This window comes from Calonectris borealis, chromosome 3 (assembly GCF_964195595.1).
Source record: "Calonectris borealis chromosome 3, bCalBor7.hap1.2, whole genome shotgun sequence".
In the NCBI taxonomy this organism is placed as follows: Eukaryota; Metazoa; Chordata; class Aves; order Procellariiformes; family Procellariidae; genus Calonectris; species Calonectris borealis.
In genome coordinates this window covers 91,711,274-91,733,578 of record NC_134314.1, presented here as the reverse complement: position 1 = coordinate 91,733,578, position 22,305 = coordinate 91,711,274, and the positions used below count along the sequence as shown (strand labels likewise).

The 22,305-nt window shown below is 43.0% G+C and overlaps 1 protein-coding gene across 1 annotated transcript in view; it reads right to left on the bottom strand.

Moving 5' to 3' along the window:
• Positions 1-20,459, bottom strand: part of LOC142081421 (visual pigment-like receptor peropsin) — a 31,130-nt gene extending 10,671 nt beyond the window's left edge. The window contains exons 1-2 of the mRNA XM_075148145.1: positions 19,629-20,459; positions 10,581-10,786 (exon numbers count right to left, since the gene is read on the bottom strand). Of these exons, the coding sequence (XP_075004246.1) occupies positions 10,581-10,786; positions 19,629-19,749 (327 nt within the window). The 5' untranslated portion in view covers positions 19,750-20,459. The remainder of the gene's footprint in view (positions 1-10,580; positions 10,787-19,628) is intronic.
• Positions 20,460-22,305: the final 1,846 nt, after the last annotated feature.

Below are 22,305 nucleotides of genomic sequence, written 5' to 3'. Positions count from 1 at the left end.
CTAAACCAATCTTTAAGAAATACATTTGGAAGAACAGTTGTAGGTACCTTTGAATAGAGTATGTTTTAAAATTTAACAAGTTCTTAAAATTTGCAGTAGGTGAGAAAACATTCCACTTGAGTCTGATGACAACATAATTCTCCCATCCCTCCAATATATCAGTAATGTATCAACTGGATTATAGTAACTCTTCTGTCAAATGGAAGAACTACCGAGGTTCATAATCAAAATCAGTCTTCATAGGAGACTATTTAAAATTCCCAATGCATAGCGTTCCTAAAGCACTCAAATTGTTTCTTTAAGATTTACTGCAATACAGGAAGTGAAAGAGACTTATCATTTACCGCAGTTTCCACAACGTCTTTTGCTCATGCGACGTTTTTCTGCTATGGTTGCATTCTGCCTTTTAAAATTCCTCAGAAGGCTTCAAGGGGAGCTCTTCTTAGAGGCAATTGCATTAACCCAAGCTATTATAGGTCTCTTGACACAAACAGCACTTCATTTACTAATAAACAATGAGAACTGATATGCTACAGGATTAGATAGTTTAAACCATTAAATGAGAGCATCAGACACTCAGTATTTTGCATTCACCAAGTGATTAAACCTTTCTGTTGATGGCATATATTTTAAAGATAGGAAAAATATGAATGCAATATTTAGGCTATACAATTATGTGTACAGATATGTAAGTGTACTAACTATACTATATAGATAAATGCACATTTAGTGCCAGCTATTAACATATGCAGGTCAGGTTTTGGCTTCAGTAATGTTAGGGAATCCAGAATAAATCTACTTGTTTGCTTGTAGTTATTTTAGGTTTATATACTGGGTTAATCAAATGAGGTTCAACGCATACTTACTTTGGGCTGACTTTCAGCTATTAGAGTTGTAGCCCCCCTCAGGTCACAATTCATACCCGCAGTAGTACATGCCCCTATCAACAAGCACGGTTGAATGTAACAACCCCACCAAGTGCACATCATTTAGCAAATAGACAGAAATTTCTTTGAGAAATTAATCTCTTAGAAACACACATCAGCACAGAAGAATGAGGAAGGCTACTACCTTCCACATAAAGAAACAAGAAAAGGATGTTTCAAAGCCCTCTGAGAGGAAAAGCTAGTGCAGGAATCAAAATTTAGGCTTTGGAAGTTCCTGGTTCTGTAGGAGCACTATCAGACAACGAGAGTGCCCTTTCCAGGCAGCAGTGTGTGGTTTGACGCAGTGCTGGGTGGCATGGGATGGGCTACGTCAGACTTGTTAAACAAGGAAACAGATAGTTTGAGCATTCACAATTTTTCAAGTACCAAATACATAACTTCCCTAATTTGTTGCAATTGGATGGAGAAATAGTCATTTACAGGAAAATGAGGGAGAATTCACGGCTAATGAAAACTGGCGTAACTTCCCTGCAGTCGCATTAGTTACACTGAAATGATCTTCTACGTTGCTAATGATTCTGTTTGCGCAAAGGCACAGTTTTTCCCCCCTTCCCTGCAGATGAAGTATTTTTCTCATTAAAATTTAGCTCACAGATGTCTACGTGAGTTGCTTTTACCTCTTTGATTGCAACGTGCACACTCTTCAGATTCATCAAGAAGGACCAGAAATAAAGAAATGGGGAAGACTAATATCCCTGCAACCTTTTTTTTTCAGTATCCAATCTCAGTTATTCAAGGAAACAAGAATAAGGATACATTCTAGTAGTCATAACATTTGAGATGTTGAAATTGCTTAGAAAAACATATATGGGAGAGGAAATAGTACAGCACAGGCAAAGTAAAGGGCACTCTTTTTTTTGAATTCGCTTTATAGATCAGTCTCCATATCCTACCTTTCACAGTGAATCGGTTGTGTTAAGGTGAGCTGAATACAGAGCTAATGTTACACAGCTTTTCTTCAGCACCTTTAACACCTGTTTTATCTGTTAATGCTCTTAGTGCCAGTTCCATGATTTGACTTTGGGTTATTTTCATCTTACTGAAATGTCAGGAACGATAAACTATATATAAGTAAAATCCCAGCAATATCACACCACAGTACTGTGCTAGGATAGTGAATAACTATATTTCACTCCCTTTTTACATTTGGTTTAATTCCTTTTAACATCTTATAGGTAGATAGCTGGACATTTTTCAACTAAGCAGACATTAGACCACATTCCTGTGCTATTTTGATTTGAGAAAAAAAATCTGTTTTCTTCTGTCCCGGCCTCAATCTTAGACACTGGGATATACAGTGATATTGCAAGATTTTTTTACACCAAGCAAGGTTGACCTAGCTCAGTCTTTGCATGGGAAACCTCTGCCAAAGTTAGACACTGCAGAAAGCCACGCTGAGGTTGAAGGACTCCTGCAGCATGTGTTCTGGCTCCACTGCGCGTGAACACTGGTGAACTCGAGGTGTGCCTGCACAGACAGCTCCCCACAGGGAGAGAGAGGAGGAAAAATGTGGAAGAACATTCGAGTGCTCTCACATGCAGGCAAGGACAATAACAGCAACCATCGCTACATCTCCCCGTAGCCAGCTGGGAGGGAGGGTGAGCGGGAGCAAACCCTGGTCCACCTTGACGGATGTTGCTAGGGGTAAAGATGAACAGCTTGCGGATTTGTCTGGCTTTTATGAGTGAGAGCTCTGCGGTGAGTAGGGTACTCACGTGGACAGCTGCTGGGAAGAATGAGAGGCAGATGTTGGAGTCAGACATATATGCAAAGGGTGCTTGTTACATATGGGGTGAGTTGAAAGTGGGATGATTTTGTGAACGGATGATGGTGGTTGTGCTGGAAGAAGTTTGATGAAGAACGCATACAGATACCTCAGTAATCTTCCAAGTATTGGGAAGGAAGGAGAAAGGAAGCCCGCGAGCTTTCATTTCCGTCCATTCCATCTGCCACTGCTTTTATTGCCTGGTCACGCTGATTGCTGAGCTACGTCTGGTCAATCATCTCACCCAGAACGTGAGGGAATACCGTACCACATATGGTAGTATGTAAACACTGTCTTGGCATTTACAAATGCATAAAATCACAAACTGAGTCAGAGTCAATAGTCTAGCTAAGTCAACAGTTGGTTGGTTTTACCAGTTATATTAAATGGACAGAAATTGATGTCCTTCAAATTTACTCTATTTATGAAAAAACATAAATGCCTTTAGGGTTTTTGATTTATCATACAATTTACAGAACATTTTGTGAAAAGAAGAAGATATTCGTTTTCTGTTTCCTCCTCAGACAAGATTTAGCAATATTTTACAATCTGTGTATAGGAAAAGAGATAAATGTATGTTCTGAGAAAGCAAATGCCACCAATAAAACATAAAATAATTTATTCACGATTACAAGTCATTCCCTCAAAACTTCTAAAAAGAGCCCATATATTTTCATCTTTATTTATCTCAGAATTTCCTACTGTTGCAATTTTCCTTTTGAGTGTTTCAGATCCCCCCCTCTAATTTTTACAAAAGACAGTCACTATTACTTCTCAGAAATGTCATTCTAGACCTCTAAACATTTAATAACACCAAAAATGCTGGGGTTTTAAGTATCAGCTAAGAGGCAGTGACTGGAAGCTGAATCTACAAGAGGGAGTAAGGGCCACCGTGCTCAGCTTTGCAGGGCTGCAGCTCTGGTTGCTTGCCCGGTGCAATGGCGGTCATGACTCCAAGCTTGACTCCTAGACTGGATGTGGCAAAAGCTAGTGGGCAAATGAGGCTCCTAAAGTAGCCAACAGAACAAGATGATGGGCATATCTCACCTCCCTTTTGATTTTTAATGCCTTACTCCAGGCCACAAAAGATTGGAATTACTTGGTATTCAGAGCCATATCCTTCCCTTAACTGTGTAAGACCTTTCAAAAACTAAGAAGTGTCACTGTGAAAAGCAGAGGGATTGCTGATCCATTCTCCCTTTTCCCTCACGGAGGGTGCAGGAGAACTGGATTCACTTTTCTCCATCCAAAGGTGCTCAGATCCACATCCCCTGCCTAGGAACATAAGCCCCAAGACTATTCATCGTATGGGGATGCTCCACTGTCCTTAGAACAAACAAATACCAGAGCCACAGACAAAGAGAAACTCCCTACATGAGTGGTCAGACACCCACTGGAAGGAGGGGAACCCTACTTGTCCAACAGCAGCATTACTAAAGCAGGGCTATTGCACATCCAGATTTTCTTAGAGATCCCTGGGATCTCTGGGATTTCAGCTGGCAGCTTGATCATCTACACCACCACAATTTGGAAAAGCCTGTTAAAGTACAAGGAATGCCAGGTATTTCCATGGGTCATGTCCTCCTCAATGCACGTGCACTAAGTCTAGCACTTCTAGAAAATTTTGGACTTCCCAGACACACCATGCCCTTTCAGGATGCACATATGCCACAGGTCTGGTGCTGTCAGGCAACCTGTGCACAAATAAATTAGGGATAACTGATAAAACAATACACGCATGCAATGTGGGGCTCACTGCTGCTCACTGCATTGCCAGTTGTTTCTGTCCGGGGTATGCCAGACAGAAATACTGTACAGAACATCAAAGCATTAAGCAGTACAGGATTCAAAACCAGGTTTCCTCACTGCTATGTAGCAAACCCAACCACAGGGTGAGACAGTCATCTTTCTCTTTCCAGCTCCCCTCTGTGGCTTTATTATTCCACACAACACAAAGCAGCTTCAGCAAAAGAGGGTGAGGGCAGGCCCTTCCAGGCTGGCCCTTGGTGGGATGGTAAGGGCAGGCTGTAGGGACAGAGGTGGTGTGGGCTGAATCCTGTCAGGCAGCCTACTGTCGTGCCCACTAATACCTCAAAGGTGAACATATTTTTTGTGGTTCCTCCTGAGGCTGTTTCTGTGCAGAGCCGGATCTGCTGGGGATGCTCTGGAACCATCTGGCTGGCCAGATGGACCGGCGATACCTAGGCTGGTAGTGAGGTGAGTGCATCTGTGGTAACAGCGTCAGTCGGTGGCAGCGGGAACGTCTCTGACGGTACCATGACCTGGAGATAACTACGTTGTGCTCTGTTGTGCACAGCCGAGATACATCTTATAGGTAAGAAACAGTCGGAAATAAGTAACATTTTTTTAAAGAAGCCTATACCAACAGAGTGAGCACATGATAAGAGCAGTCAATTTTCTTGACCCTCGTAGTAAAATTCTTAAGTGTTTATGTCAATTAGTGTCAAAATAACCAAACCATATTCTCAGAATGTTTGCATGCAATGTTATTTACAGGTTTCAGTGCAACTTCTAATTCAGCAGACAAAAATATATCCTGAGGTAGCTTTTCACTAGAAATATGGTCAATGGGGGAACAGATGGCTCTTGGTCACTGGCTTACATTCCCTGGCCTGAACTTTATTATATGAACTAGTTTACTTACTGATAATATTACCACAGCCTAAAAAATGAATGTGCTAGAGACTGACTGTCCTCCCTTTGTCCAGATAGGACTAAAACACAGTGGTAGAGCAGGGAAGGGATAAACAAGAAGTGAAAGCAGAGCCCAAAATCCACCCTTGGAAAACCATATCCATACACAGCATTCAGCAGGGACAGCATTTGGATACAGACCTACCATGCAACCTCATTCCTGAGAGGAGAGCTCTGTCAGACCTCTGAAAACAAAAATAATGATGTTTGGCATGGGGAAGAATAGTGGTGTTTCTTCATGGAATCATAGAATCATTAAGGTTGGAAAAGACCTCTAAGATCATCGAGGCCAACTGTCAACCCAACACCACCATACCCACTAAACCATGTCCCTAAGTGCCTCATCTACACGTCTTTTAAATACTTCCAGGGGTGATGACTCAACCACTTCCCTGGGCAGCCTGCTCCAAGGCCTGACCACTCTTTCAGTAAAGAAATTTTTCCTAATGTCCAATCTAAACCTTCCTTGGCGCAACTTGAGGCCATTTCCTCTCGTCCTATCGCTAGTTACTTGGGAGAAGAGACCAACACCCACCTCGCTACAACCTCCTTTCAGGTAGTTGTAGAGCGCGATGAGGTCTCCCCTCAGCCTCCTCTTCTCCAGACTAAACAGTTCCAGTTCCCTCAGCTTTTCTTCATAAGACTTGTTCTCCAGACCCTTCACCATCTTCGTTGCCCTTCTCTGGACACGCTCCAGCACCTCCATGTCCTTCTTGTAGTGAGGGGCCCAAAACTGAACACAGTATTCGAGGTGCGGCCTCACCAGTGCCGAGTACAGCGGCACGATCACTTCCCTGCTCCTGCTGGCCACACTGTTTCTGATACTAGCCAGGGTGCCATTGGCTGCCTTGGCCACCTGGGCACACTGACGGCCCATGTTCAGCCGGCTGTCAACCAGCACCCCCAGGTCCTTTTCCTCTGGGCAGCTTTCCAGCCACTCTTCCCCAAGCCTGTAGCGTTGCATGAGGTGGTGTCCTGGTTTCGGCTGGGATAGGGTTAAATTTCTTCCTAGTGCTGTGTTTTGGATTTAGTATGAGGAGAATGTTGATAACACACTGATGTTTTCAGTTGTTGCTAAGTGCCCTCCTAGTCCAAGGACAGCTCCCGTGCCTACTGACTGAGCTAGGTACACAAGATGGGAGGGAACATAATCAGGACAGCCAGCCCAGCTGGCTAATGGGGTATTCCATACCATGTGACGTCATGCTCAGTATATGAATGGTAGGCGTGATCCAGGAAGTACCGATCGCTACTTGGTTATCGATCAGCGCGGGTGGTGAGCAATTGCATTGTACATCACTCATTTTGTATATTTTATCATTATCATTACTATTTTCCCTTTTTCTGTTCTATTAAACTGTCTTTATCTCAACCCACGAGTTTTTCTCACTCTTACCCTTCCGATTCTCTCCCCGTCCCGCTGGGGGGGGGGGGTGGGGAGTGAGTGAGCGGCTGCGTGGTATTTGGCTGCCTGCCAGGTTAAACCACGACAGGTGGTTGTGGCCGAAGTGCAGGACCCGGCACTTGGCCTTGTTGAACCTCATACAGTTGACCTCAGCCCATCGATCCAGGCTGTCCAGGTCCCTCTGCAGAGCCTTCCTACCCTCAAGCAGATCAACACTCCCACCCAACTTGGTGTCGTCTGCAAACTTACTGGGGGAGCACTCGATCCCCTCGTCCAGATCATTGATAAAGATATTGAGCAGGACCGGCCCCAAAACTGAGCCCTGGGGAACACCGCTCGTGACTGGCCGCCAACTGGATTTAACTCTGTTGACCACAACTCTCTGGGCTCAGCCATCCAGCCAGTTTTTTACCCAGCAAAGAGTACATCTGTCTAAACCGTGAGCCACCAGCTTCTCTAGGAGAATGCTGTGGGAGACAGTGTCAAAGGCTTTACTGAAGTCCAGGTAGACCACATCCACAGCCTTTCCCTCATCCACTAGGCGGGTCACCTGGTCATAGAGGAGGAGAACCATGCAGAGGAGGAAAACAGGAGCACACATATCTGTGCCATTCAGCAGATATGCCGTGTTATGGTCCTTTTAGGTGGAGATGCATCTTTTGTAACAGAGAGTTTTCACAGACGAGGCTGTTTTGAGAGAGAAGCAGTATCTGTCTGTCTTCTCTCTACTCCCTCTAACTGGGGCAGCCAAGAATGGTGAACCTTAATTTTGAAAAATATTACCCGAAGGCACAGAAGGAGGCCTGAGTCAGAGGAAAGGAAAATAGTTAGGTGGATTAAGTGAGGTGAGCTCATGAAATTTCTTCATAAACAGAAAAGACAGGCTAGCTTGGAAAAATAAAGTTTCCCTAAGCATACCTGACAGCAGAAGCTGACTGATCAAATAGGAGCAAATGTGTAGTGAAACAGACAACGACAGAAAGCCAAGTAAGGCCGTCCTCTGGACTCAGCAAAACAAACCCAGTCAGGGAAAACAGATGGGCCATGCTAAGGAAAGAGCCATGTTCATGTGCGCAGCAGCCCAAATTGTCATCCCAGCTACTTGCAGAGGAGTTCGAGTGCGGCGAGGAGAACAAGAGACACCGACTTCGTAGAGCTGTGACAAAAAGCATGGGCTTTAGCTTCCTGGCACCAAGCTCCTCACTCCCCTTGTTCCAGATGTGAGACCCATTCTGGTCAGACTACCAATGTATCACGTTTTATAAATACCAAAAAACAAACAATCAAAACCCTACTGCGTTCAAGGTTGAACATTTTTAGAATTACCTTTGTGCTGGCTGTCCACAGACACAAGGAAACTTTCACATCTTTTTTAGGCACAGAAGCTTCCTGCTATATCTGCATAATATTCTTCCTGAAAACAGCTACTTTACTTCCATAAGTTACTTTTTCATCACTGGTTTCTGTTTTGGCAAGCTTAATAAGCAAGAAGATGGATGTCAGCGTTTAAATATGTGTTTGAGACCCCCCAACACAGAACAAAATCTTGATGGAAACAGGAATCCTACATGATTTTCTCTCAACAAGCCACAACCAGCTCAACCACTGAACAAGTCACAACCAATTCAAACTATTCATTCAGAGTACAAACTGACTTCTACAGGTTACCATGAATTTTTAGTTAGCATTAATACAGTCTCAGTTCCTATTTGAAATGATAAATGTTAACTTTTAGAGCCTACAGAGGATTACCAAAGCAGAAACTTTAGTATTTTGCAAATCGGAGTGTTTAGAAAAGCCAATGCGTTATTGGTGTCCTGAATAAAATTTTTGGATCCCAATACCTTAAAACTTTGCTTGATATCCATATTTTACAAATGAATGCTGTTTAAAACCAGGAGATGCAGAGAAGATTACTTAACACATCCTGACCAACAAACTATCTGTGTACCCCAAAAATGTTACGGACCGCTTCTCTCCTTGTAAAGGCAGTTCAAGCACAGCAAGATTAAGCACACCTCCATCCCAGTCTTTTTACATCTAAAAAAAAAAAGCCAGATCATCGTAATGAGACTCTAAATAGCTTAAAGTCAGCCAAAGAGGGACTCCCAGGCAGAGACATCGTGGAAGAAAACTGTAAGGTTGCTAACGGAAGACTCCCATGCGAATCAAGAGGTACGGACACAGTGCCATGCCGTGTTGATTCCCGTGCGTGCTGTTTTTTACAGTCCAAAAAAGGAGCCACAGCATAGACGGGGCTCTGGAAGAGCTTGGACTGGGGAGGCAGAAGGGTCATTTAAGGTTACCTCTTTCAACCTGCTGGGTTGTAAATGTTAAGTTATGCCACAGATCTTGGTTCAGGATTTCACACTGAATGGCTTACACTGTCCTACAGGGGGAGTCTTCAGCAAAGCTAGAACTGAACCTGGAGATCCAGATTTCACCTTTCATAGCTTTAATCTTCGTTGAAACAGGGAAAAATGGGAATCTGTTTAGTTCTGAGTGTGGGTGTGAATTTTACTGTTTGCAGGTATGTCTTGGTTTAGCTGATGACTTCAAAGGTTTCCATTAATAAAAAAAATTAAAGAGGTGTCCTCAAAGTTTCTCCTCAACAGATCTTAGATTGCAATTATAGGTGTTCTCATTACAGAAATAGTGGGATTTTGCTGAGGAAATAATTAGCTTCATTTTGGTAAATAATTTTCTGCCAAATGGCTATAGGCATACATTTTAAACAAGAAAATAATAATTTTTTAGTTCAAGCTACAGCTCCTACGTTAATCAGAGTCTTCTGTGGGAAATCTTTCTCCCTGGGTAAACTGAACCTTTGTATTGAAAGGGAGGGGACATGAGCTGTAAAAGTTCTTTCATCTGTGTTGCACAATAGTTCAACTTCCTCTTTTTAAAAAAAAACAAAAAACAAAAAACAAAAAAACAAGAAAAGAAGATTATTTCTCTCTCCCTTTTCCTTCATCATGATCTTTCTTACACCTTGCTGTAGGCTATCTTGCCATTTTCAGTTTTTTGATTCCCTCATGAAACGGACACACTAAGTATAATCTTTCTCACAGATGTTACTGAAAGCACCAAGGAGCCAGGCTTGAGCCCATCTATCCATGAGATGTATTTATATTCTGTCTATACAGGTGTGTTTCAGAATTAACAATAATAACATTTTCCGAGTTCTCCAACAAAAAGCTGCCTCCAAGTTCAGGGATGACTGTGCCATAAAGTTAAGTCACTCATCCTACCACAGACAACAAACCAACCAAGAATTTAGGGGTAAGACTGAAGAGTTATGACTGATTTAGTACAAGAAGTTGTATGCTAAAATATATGGGTATACCCAAGTGCTGTGTGGAGGCTTTGCTCTACACACCGTGTCAAGTCGGAGTCTACATTGCTTTAAGTCAAATGTTAAAGAGCCGACAACCAGGTTGACTTCAGGGGAGCCGAAGACAAGCACAGCCTACACCTTAGCTTTCCAACACGAGTGGGAGCTATAACATGAAGTAAAAAACCCAAACTAGTAGGAACTATTGCGAATAGGTAGAAAAAATCACTGAAAATTGGTCAAACACTGATCAAATGCATAGATTTATGGGTGTAACAAAAGAGAATACTGTCCGTTTGGAAGGTCAGTCAGTATTTCTTTTCACTCTGTTGGGCCTGTCTGGTGATTTATATACAGCATATACACAGAAATAGCTGCACCTATTTTGTCTAATTAAGTGTAATCCAGTCTTACCTGGCAAGTCCATATTGATGTGATAATGAATCCATCATCTCTGAAGACATTAAAGATTTCAATGATCCCCCGTGAATAACCAAACACGGAGATACTAGCATCTGATACTGCTAAGTTAAATGTGAGGTAGTCGGTGGGCTGCAGAAGATGTCTTTGTTTATACAGGACAAAAATCACAATGCTGTTTCCAAACCAAGACAGCCAACCTGGAAAAAAAATTGAATCCATGAAATCAAAAAGCAAATAAAGCAAGAAGCAGTTCAGTGTGTAAATGTGCGATGTCTCTTCTAAAATTACCCTTTTGTTCCATTAGAAACAAATTAAACCAGATTATCCATTGGAAAAACCTATGCATGAAGTCTTTTTAAATATCTGGGTACATTTCAGGAGCAGGAACAAGTGAATAACTCCAGCAATAAACCAGAACAAACATGAAGAGCTGCTGCATCTGTCAAAGATCCACCATTTAAGGGACTAGAGAAGTTTTCTTTTCCTAAGTGAGCAGATGAAACTCATGAAACGTAACACCTGGGGAAAAAAGGAAGGACAGATTGGTAGAGTGGAGCAGAGACTACAAACAATCTGCCAAAAGCTGCAGCTGTTTAGGTACGTTGTATACAATAATGGATACCGAAAGTTCATGCACATAGCCAGAGAGCCGCTTTACCAGTCCTCTCTCGAGAAGTGCATACAATTAAGTTTTTTGTCTTAGAGCAGTCTAGGATCTCCTTGCAGCAAAGCCTGTCCCAGATGGGAATATTTTTCAGTAATACACCTGATAATCTATAGGAAGAGAACATTTAGAACAGACTTTTCGGAAGCTTTAAAGTCTTTTTTTATTTATTTTTTAAAAAAATTGTGTCCTTTCTTACATTTCAGGAACAGAGATGCCTGACTTGTACATCTCCAGTTACATGAGGAAAACGCAAGGGAGATGACAGTGAATCTGGTGAAAGTCAGCCACTTATTCAGCTGGAGAGACCTAGAGTTTCCAAATGTGCATGGCCATTGCTCCACCCATCAGTGCAAGACCTTGGCAGTTTGCATCCCACTTTTTGGAATGATGTAGACATGTAGAAATGAACGTCTTGTAACAAAATGTTTACTCATAAGCGTCAGGCTCAGTGTTGAAAATGGGGCTTAGCCAGTGAAGGGGATGGCTCCAGGGCGGCTGCTGGAGTGCGGCTGAGCAGCAGGTCAGGCAGCACCCAGCTCCTTGTTGGCTCCTGTTTCCACCCCCCAAACCAATTCTGCCACTGCCGACATAGGTGGCCTCACTTCACCTTGGCAATGTGGAGCAAAACACCGCCTCTTTTGAGTGCCTGCAGCCTAGGACAGGTTTAGGAACCCAGCAGCTGGTGGTTTTGTTCCCCACAGCTGATGCCAGGGTACAATATTAACCACCAGGTGAGGGGAAAAGAGTTGATCCCTAGCCCTCTATCCAGGCACAAGCAGTAGATATCCCGGAGTAAGGATGCTGTATATTGACATAGAAAGAGGTGAATATATGCACTGAAGAGTGATGTGACTCAATGGCATTACACAGCATCTCTGGATCTTCAAAGGCATTCACGAGATGAAAGTTGACTGATAAGTTTAATGTTGTAGCAAAAGGGCAGCCGCCTTCCTTCTGGAAGCATCAACAACCCCACATGTCAGGAACCCAGGAACCCAGCACTTCGCCGCAGGCTAGGAAGGGAGGGGAGGAAATTGCCTCTGAATCTCCAGGCCATCTGGGAGGATCACGAGCTGAAATGCCAAAGAGCAAGGCATTTGTTCTCCAGAGGTTGGGTGCCTACCGCTTGGTGAGGTGCTCTGGGTAGTCTGGAGCAGGAGGGGAGGGGGTTGGTGGGACAATCTCTGTACAGCACTATGAACTGCTTTTTCTGCAGAGCAATTTCCTTTTAATAACTTCTCTTTGCAAGATTGCCAAGCTGTTGCTGCTCTGGCTTGCTTAGCAAATGCACATGGTTTGCTAAAGAGCTTTTGAACTGGGAAGAGCTGTCATGTCGGCATATGGTATTAACCAGAAATAGTCACTGGTGCAATGATGCACTGAGATACATACATACGTTTTATATATATATCTTGTTATAAGGATAAGATCAACAATAATAAATACATCTTCTTCTGGCCACTAGGTGACAATGTTTCTTAATTGAGTCTTGTTTCCACCGGCTGGATGCACTTTAAGCCAGGAATTGTTTCTGACTTTTGTCAGAGTCTAGGTATCATAAATAGGCACAGCAAGGCACTGGAGGAGGACGGCTTTGGGAATGCATCAGGATAGTCTGCAATGCAAACGTGGTAGTTGTGTTGTTTGCGTATGTCAGCTCTACCTTCTGTAAGGTAAGATAGTTTTCAAGGCAGTAGGCATGGAAATATTTTCCCTGTCAATATGAAGACATAGCACTAAAATGGCAGACATAATAAAATGGCACCTCCTTTTAAATAGCAAAATTTTGTCAACGCAGTGTAATGGATAGGAGAGCTACCCTTAAAGCGTCAGGCACGTGCACTTCCTGGGAATATACAGAGCAACTTCCCCCAAGCCTAGAGGGTAAGGGAGTTTTCAGGTGAAGTATCCTAAGGAAGAAATTGAGCAAAACGTCATGTAAAACAACAGTACACATTTTAGATGGAGGTGACAGAGACACAGTATTTGCGATCATTTTTTGGAACTACATTCACGCACTGAGGGTGGGGATGAGGGGAGCATTGAGAGAGATAAGGTTACAGAGCGAGTATGACTTCTGCAGGTAGGCACAATCCTTTTAACCGAAGCAGGTGGAGAACCTGCACTAGCATATCTAGACCCTAAAATGTCTGATCTGTCTGGGTAGTAGACCATATTAATACTGTGATAAAACTGGAGGAACTCAATTCTCAGTAAACCATGGAGTAACAAAAACAGCGGTCACATAAAAGTGCTACCAACTAGAGCAGTGACTATGGGACACTGGATCTCTGCACCGTCAGATGGATGTGCTGGTCTGGGGTTGCTGACTATATTGACTGACTGATTTAAAAAAAAAACAATCAAACCCACAACCAACCCCAAAACAAAAAAACAACCAACCCCAACCAAAAGAACACTGCAAACCAAACAACCTCCCACCCCCTGTCCCCCAAACGCTGACAGCGCAACAGGGAAAAAGGTTGAAAATGCAATGCGGCGGAAGCACAGCAATAGCTCCGACGCTCTCGGTGAGGGCAGGGATCTCCTCGATTGCTCTGCAGGTGTTGTGTGCCGCAGGGTAGATCACAGGCGGATCAAGAGCCCAGAAAGAAACCTCTGAACTTCGAAGTGCTATAAGGCCTTGGTGTCACCAGGTGGCATCTCAGTAAAACAGAGGATAGAAAAGAAACAACCGAGGGAACTAGTTTCATTTTTTGCAAGCTGCCAGCAATACTCACTCACAAGAGCATACAAAAAAACCCCCATCCCAAACCCAAAATCCAGCCCCAGCATCCTAAGGTAATCCTGGTGAGAAAGGACAGATTCAACTGAGATCAAAACGTGGCAGAGAGAGAAAAAAATAGCAGATAGGAAGAAACTGAGCACTTCCACCCAACATAAGGTTCAGAGAGGAATCACCACATTTCCCCCATAAGCTGTAACGCTGTCTGATATGGGCTGCTCATCAACGAGAGATGCTGGCCCTTCTGAAGTGGCAAAATACACAGATAACATACAATTACTGAAATTCGTTAACAGAGGGCAGGACTGAGAGCAGCTGCTGTGAGACTAGCATTATCAGAGTAGAATAGGTTAAATGAGTGTTGATAAATGCTGAATATTGAACAGCTAAAGAGACACCTTTACTCCTCAGACACCCACAGAAAAGCACTTGGTACCACATTTGCAAACATTGGGAAGTAGGAGGAATAGGATGGACAGCAGTATTAAAAACGTTGTACTGCCCTTACCTAATTCAGTAGTAATCCTTCCCCTGGAATAATACCCCCTAATAGAGCATTTTAATCCACAGATGTCAAAAGTGCTCCACAAAGAAGGCTGGTGCTGCTATCCATGATTTCGGGGGGAGGCACAGGAAGGCTGCTAAGCAAGCTGGTGGTAGTCAGGAACCAAAACCCTATCGGCAAAGTCCTGTATCAGTGTGCTGTCCGCCAGCCCGCGCAAAGAAAGCACCGGAAAAGTAGCCAGCAAGAGTGACTAAGGATATTGAAAATGTCTCTGCTGAAAGCGACTGGGAACAGTGAGATTGTTTAACTCCGGAAATAGCTAAGAGGGAACACAACAATTTTACAAAGATTTCTGCCAAATCACTTAAGCCTGAGCATCCAGACATACCCTATTTTTCTCTCACGTACTTGAGATGGTCTTTGAACAAGCAATGAACACCTGAGGCTGCATGCAATTTCATTCTTAACATTCAATTTATGTTTTTGCAGAGTTAAATTTGGTACAAGGGAACTGATAGCTCCAAGCTGATCATCCACATTTCCAATAGATGACTGCATCCGTGCCCGGCTAAGCTAGGTTATTATGCTCTGTACTTAGACTTGTTCTTATTAGGCATTGTTGCATGGCCTTTACTTGTAAAAACTGACAAGAATGAATTAGAAAAATGGTGTTACAACTCACCCATCTGCAGTTTAAAATATACAGGGAGCCTTAAGTGGAAGAATTCAAGAAATGAGAGCAAAAGGTGAAGGCTCAGTGTTGCAAGACAAGCTACGCTTTTCCCTCAGCAAATAACCTCATCTCTAGGACAGAAATTGGATTGAGCATCTAGAAATAGAGCAGGCATGAATGAAGTCAATTACTGATTCAACTACCTATACACAAGCATAAATGTCTATCTGAAGACGTTTGTTGTAAAAGGTTTTCAGACTAGAAAACTTTCTTTAAAACAGTGATAAAATCTAGAGAATTTGCAAGGCTGTCATTAACTATTGCATCTGTGAAGTGACCCTGCTCTGTTTTTAGTCTTCGCTGCTAATTATACTTACACAACATCCTATCCAGGGCATATTGCCAATTTTGGCAGGAAGGAGAAGAGTCATCATGTTTTAGATTTGACAAAGCGTGGAGAGATTATTTGTTCAATAAATGCAATCATTTTGTGGATGAATGTTTTGTGAATAGCTTGTTTCCTTTCCCACTTTCTCAGATTTATCTGTCAAACAATGTCCCAAAATAACACTCATTCTGTCACTTGTCAAATAACTGTTTACTATTACCATTCGGAAACCTGTGCCATTTAAAGGCATGTTTAGGTCTTGTGGTCTCTTCCAGCTTTCTGATGGGATTGGTAATGCTCTCAGCACGCCTTTCGGATATAAGCACTCACAAAAAGTCAGAATTTGTTCTCTAACAAACAAATATTATCTCCTACTGATTTAAAATTTCCTTTTATGCCAAGCATTCACTCTAACAGTCCCAGTTAACTGTGAAACTAGGGAAAACGAGCAAAGAAAAAATTGTGTATAAATGCAGAAAAGAACAATTTACTTAAGAATTCCAATTATAATTATGAATTAAAAAATGCTTCTTTTTTTCCCCCCAAGTCCAAGTCTGACTTAGCTAGCAGCTGTGGACAGTACTTTTAAATCGCACCTAATAACTTAAACTATACAAGGATTTTCCACAGTACTATACCACTTAGGGCATGGGCAGAAAGGGGTCAGATGTAATGCTAGCAACAGGACAGGCTCCCACCTGTCTGTCAAAGACAGTTCTGAGCTCATGGAAGGGAAGGATGGAAACAGAGCACTGCCTTCAGAAAGGGGACGCTGACGCAGCTGACCTAACGAAGGGTAACACAGTGGCTGCTATCACCTGCAGATAGTCCCTCTAAGCAGGCTATAACGGCTCACTGCTATGGGATTGGCATTGCATTTTTCCCCCACTTTGCTGGTCTCCTGGCCAAAGCGTTTGCAAGGTGATTTGGATGCCACGAAGCAGTGCAGCAATCTCAAAATCCATCAGCATTTGCAAAATGCACTCATGCACTTTGATGTTGGTTTGCTTGTGATGTTAGTGTGTGATACCTATTCCAGCACGGGCTTTGAGCTCAGGTTTCCGTGCAGTAAGCTGAGGACCCTTCTGACTGGGTCTGATACAGCCTGGCTGTACGTCAGTACATCAGTGTCCTGTCTGTCACATATGACATCCGTGCTACCTGTGACGTGAGAATTTCCAGAAGGGGACACGGAAAGAAGCCTCATCTCAGCAAAAGGTGTTAGATCAAGGTTCTTGAATATTCACGTCCTCTGTCAAGATGTGTGACTGTGGGAAGACTTGGCCAAAGATAGGTAAGTTTTTTGGACTTTATCCTACGAAGGTGAAGAGATTCAGAGGAACCCCATCTTCTGGGTAAGTGCTAACACCAACCACATACATCCCTTTGGTGTCGGCAAAGTAGATCAGTATTTGCAAAAAGCTGCACCGGCGTACTTAGATTCAAAGGAGAAGAAAACACGTAGCAGTTACAGACATAACTACTGTAAATCATTGAAGCTGTTTTCCAAGGCATCAAAAACCCAAAGGTATGAAATATGAACATCTTTGGGACTTCGTGTAAGGAAGTACCCATAGACTCCTGCAAATGCAGATTGTCTTTCCAGACCCCTAAAGAAAGGCAGGTACAGGAAGATAACGCACGGACTGGCCTTTGTCCTCTGCTGCCAGAAGGGCAAGAGGGTGTCTGCGTAACAGAGTACTTTGTTCTGCCATATCGCTGCTCCCCAGATAGACTGAGTTATTGGTGTACATAAAACTAATAGCTGTAAATTGTTACTGTTGGTGCTTGCAGAAGTGCGGCAGTAGACCTTTGAGGAGAAAAAGACATGAAGTCTTTTCTGATTTATGTATTACTAACAGATTTTTTTCAAAAGTTCTTATTGCAAAACGGTATACCTACCTCCATCACATTTTAACCAGATCCACCCTACGCTTAACTTGGAGTAGTGCTATTACTGGTTTTATATACTCTGCAAGAAATGCAACTTGAGTTTTGAATCTGGAGGTAAGTTTCAAGATTAGCAGCTATGACATGCCAAGCACCTGTAAGCTTGGCAGAAGGATCTGCAGCAATCAAAAACCAACAGACATACAACCTAAAAGCTCAGGCACCTATGTCCTTTAAAAGTATTTGCTAGAAGATGTAGGGTCACCATTAGGAAGCAGCAAAGAAAAACACCTCTGTTGGTCGATTGATGGAAGAAGTTTGAACTACCAGTGTGGTGCAGAGGCAACACTAGGAGAGATCAGTGGAGCTGGGGAAGTGTAAATATTAATGTGAATGGCGATGGCAAGACCTTGCTTAAATGCTATATTCAGTCCTGGTTATAAGTTAAGAAAAAAAAAAAGAGTCCAGGTTGGAAAAGACAGCGTAAGAGGCTGCTAGGACGGTATGCTGGGATGACAGGGGAAAGGACATTATGACAGAGATAAATTATAATTAAAAAAAACCCAAAATCAACCAACCAAAAAAAAAACCACCAAACCCTCACTTGCTTAATATAGGAATACAAAGGCTGACCACAGGGTATGATTGTTCCTTCAGGAACACAGACTGGTCGTAGGACATTAATTGCGGGCAAAAAAATTATATCAATTAAAAGGAGTGACAAAAAGGGTATAAAGTTGGTGTGACCACTTTAGCTAAGTGGTCCTACCCAACATAGAAACAAAATCAGGAACAGGCTGTCAACTGGAAGAGTGGTAGCAACACCAAAAAAACCCTAGCCAGTTATATGAGGGAGCATGACAGCTTTGTAAATGAGATTATATATTGTCACAGCAGGGGGCTGGCCTTGCTGACCCAAGATGTTCTTTCTAGTCTTAAGTGCAACTGATTAATTCATTAGCTGATGGTGCAGCTATTTCCTAGCCATTCATGAAGGGATACACAGATGTGAACAGATTGGGGATAAATTGGAACAACTCTGATTTATCTTATGGCCACTCTTCTAATTAAGTCTCCTAAGATAGAAGCCATACATTTTTCTACTAGAATCTCTGTTTTTATTCTAAACAAAACTTTTTCCTCCTTAGTTCCTATAGGTAAAAAAAGAAAGTCTCATGTAAACATGTTGAAATACTTAGCATTTTACATTGTAACTTCCATAGACCTTTCTCAAGCATAAGCTGAGGGTTGGTAAGCTACTTGCAATATGTGATAAGCTTAGAAAAAGAAAAAATCTGTCTAGATCAATCATTTAAAAACAGAAACAGTTTTGTATATGCTGTTTAGAAGAACAGATTTAATAAATGTTATGTTTTCTTGTATTTTCCTGTGAGGTTTTTATGGTTGGAAATTTTGATTCCCTAGCAAACCTGCATTCTTTGAAATTTCATAAAGTTTCCTTGTATCCTGCAATAAGTCTGCCCCAAATAGACACTATTTAAACAAACAAAACAAAATTGTGCTGGGATCAAAGTGAGTTCATACTGGGTTCCATTTTCAAATCCTTATTATACACTTACAATAGCTGTCTTGCAGCAGAACCAAAGTAAACAAACGGTATTGTGACTGCTAACACAGGATAATGTTCTAGTACTTAGATCTTTCATAGATCCTGTTTGAAGAAGTTGATTTCTATGTGCATCAAAAGTTTAAAGCAAGAACAGTACAAATAGTTGGAAAAAAGTTTAAAACTACAGAATCATATTTTCTGTCTCTGCAGGAGGTAATTGTAGGATGCCAGCTGACTGTCAGCAGTCAAAACTCTAGAAATTACAGAACATTAATTCAGTGCTACCGAGACACGAGAAGACACAAAAGTATCATGTACTTCTGATAAGGTACTTTTTTATCTTCCCACATATTAAGTTTAGTGAGCATTAGTTAAAAGTTTACAGGCTTGACTGTTTTTTTTCCTCAAGATTTCAACAACGATTATTAATCTCTTTTTAACAAAAGAAAGCTGTACCTCTCTGATCTCGTAATAGCTGAAAAAAAAAGTTGCATTTTTTAACATCCTGTTCCATTAGGGATGAAATCCAAATGAATCACTTTGAACTTTTTACCAAACTCTACTTAGGAGCTTCCTTTCTCATCCAAGCCGAGTACATACCTAAAGCCAGTAGGTAGAAACCTATGATAGTCTCTCCTTGCTCTGTTACAGCTGCCTCTCTGCTCAGAAAACTGATGTTGTTGTTCCTCCAGGGTGCCTGTGGAGAAAACTGGACAGACATTTTGAGCCGAGCTTATAACCCAGAAACTGCCCTTTCCTCAGTACGTCCCAGCGAAATAAAATGGTTTCAGCCTTTTCCTCAGTTTCTGCTGCCTGTATTGGAGGGAGCTCTTCAATGAGACTAATGATCTAAAGAAGGAAATCTCAAGGGACAGGAGCTTTGCAGTCTTCTGACCTGTTCTTCTTCACTAATCCTATCTATTAATACAGCCTGTGAATCTGCGGCCAGCCCAAGACAGCAGATCTCCTCGTATACTTATTACTACTACGTGCAGAAATCTTCAATGAAGAGCCTGTATCTGACAAAAAGACAACTTCCTTCGAAATAGGGTGAGACCACATAACCTACAGGCTCACAGGCACTCCCACAAACACAGTGCAGATTGATATGTTGCTAATTTGTCTTTTTGTCTTCACTGAAGACCAGTAGAGTTCTAGTTCAAATGAAATTGAGGAAAAATCTCACACAGATTTTAAAAAAAGAAAAAAAAGGCACAGTAAAAAGCAACGGGGAGGTGTCACCCCCTGAGAATGTGACTTTAACATAGCAGAAGAAATCAGCTATCAAGTTACTTTACCAGCAGGATAGTTGCTGATTTAAAAAGAAGGGAAGATAATTTCCAGTACAGGTTGAAAAAAACATTTTTAAGTCCTTTGAATCATATTTTTAGACTGCCAAGCACCCTCCAATCTAGTACACTCCAAGTATAGTTGGATTTTCCCACACTGTTGAAAAATGAGATCTTGTCTTGTTGAGGAGACATGTTACATGTGATTTAAGTGAGTCCATCTGGAGTATTTTTAGTCTTTACTGAGGTATCGATCATTGTATTTCAGACATGTCCTCTCTTACCAATCAGGTTGAGTCACAATTAAAAAATTTGAGTCTGAACTAATTATCTGGAGCAGCAAAGTTTTCCTGGCAAGCAACACACTCTTACTGCACTGAAATCCCCGTGCCCTCTTGGTGCCCCGGCCAGCTTGTCCCTTCCCGCCCTGGGCAGCAAATCAGCCCGGTGGTGGCACCCAGCCGAGGGAAGCAAAGCACCTCACTGGGAACCTCGACTGTCCACGGGCTGATTTTGTCCCTCCTGAGGCAGATTAATTCCTCCCGACAAGCTTTCCCTGCGTTTGTTATGACAGCCTCACCACGAGAGAGGGGAATAAAGGCAACGTGACGAGAATAAAGGGGGAGAGCAATCCTTTACAGCGAGAAGAAGGGAGAAATAGCTGCATTGTGGTGAAAGACGGAAGCCTCCCACTGTGAGGACAGCGACCCACACACTCGCTTCACTGAAGTCCCTTGCAAGGGTGCTAGGCTTGACTTGTCCCCAGCCATCTCGCTCTTGTACCAGTCACTGGAGCGCTGCTCTCTCTTTCTCCAACCGAAAGTCCGCGGCAGGGGTCTGGCAGCTCCCGCACATCCCACTTAAGCAGCCAAGTGGCCTGATTCTCCCAACCACTAGCCACAGCCCACCTCCTGCGTACGTTTTGTAGAGACCTCTTCCTAAGTCTGTTTATGGACAGCTGGAGTTTAACCCTGTCAAGCCTCCTAAAACACGCTGCTTAGCAGACTGTGACAGAGTGACTTGGGACTTACAGCTTGGTGATTAAAAACGGCCCTAGCAGTGCTCTCAAGGCCAAAGCCCTTCACTGCTGTGCTCCTGCAACAGTCCCAGGTTGCCCCCAATATTCCCACCACCACCCCGGCTTTGGGCATTGCTTGACCATGCACACATCCTTTCACAAGGCTGGCCGGCAAGTCCAGCACATGTGGCCTTTTCTCTGCCATGGTGCTGCTCTCTGATGTTGCCATTTAAGCATCCTGTGGTCCCCAGCAGAGCCCTGGACGTGCATCAGCTTTCACAGGGAATACGTGCACGATCATAGCTTTTCAACATTGAGCTACAGCAGCCATTTCTAGCTAGTTATCCGCCTGTCTGCAAGTGGATCGCTGTTCAGATGGAGGGTTGGGATGAAGTTGTGCCTGAAGGCAGTGCTCAGGGATATTCAAAAATGCTCAAGAAGGCCTACAACAAAGCCCAGCAATATCACCTGCTCTTCAGGACAAGGAACTTGGGTCAAAGAAGAGGTCCTCAGCTGAGAGCCCATCACAAAGTCTCTGTCCATGGATGCTCGTGTCTTCATTGGAGTGTATTTCATCACCTCCCAAGAGAAAGATGTGGAAAAGGATGACACTTTACATTGGGCAAAAACTGTCTACCTGGTCCACGCTCCCTCTACTCTCTCACTGAAAATGAATCAGCCACCCAACAGCCCGCTTGTGGGAAAAGTCCAAGGTCTCTGGGCAAGATCCCTCAGCCTTGTGAGAGGGAAGAGAACAGCTCCTCGAAGGGTTTCCTCCTGCGATGAGGCACGTCTCACCTCGTGCAGGTCACTCCTGCTGTGCAGCCAGCACCTGGTGTCCTGGAACCGGGTGTTGGTGCCCACCTTGCAGGAAGCTGCGCTCACGGCAAGTATAGGGGCTGCTGATCTCCTACACCACAGGCAGTGGCAGAGCACGCTTGCTAACCACTTCCCTTTACGCACACGCAGT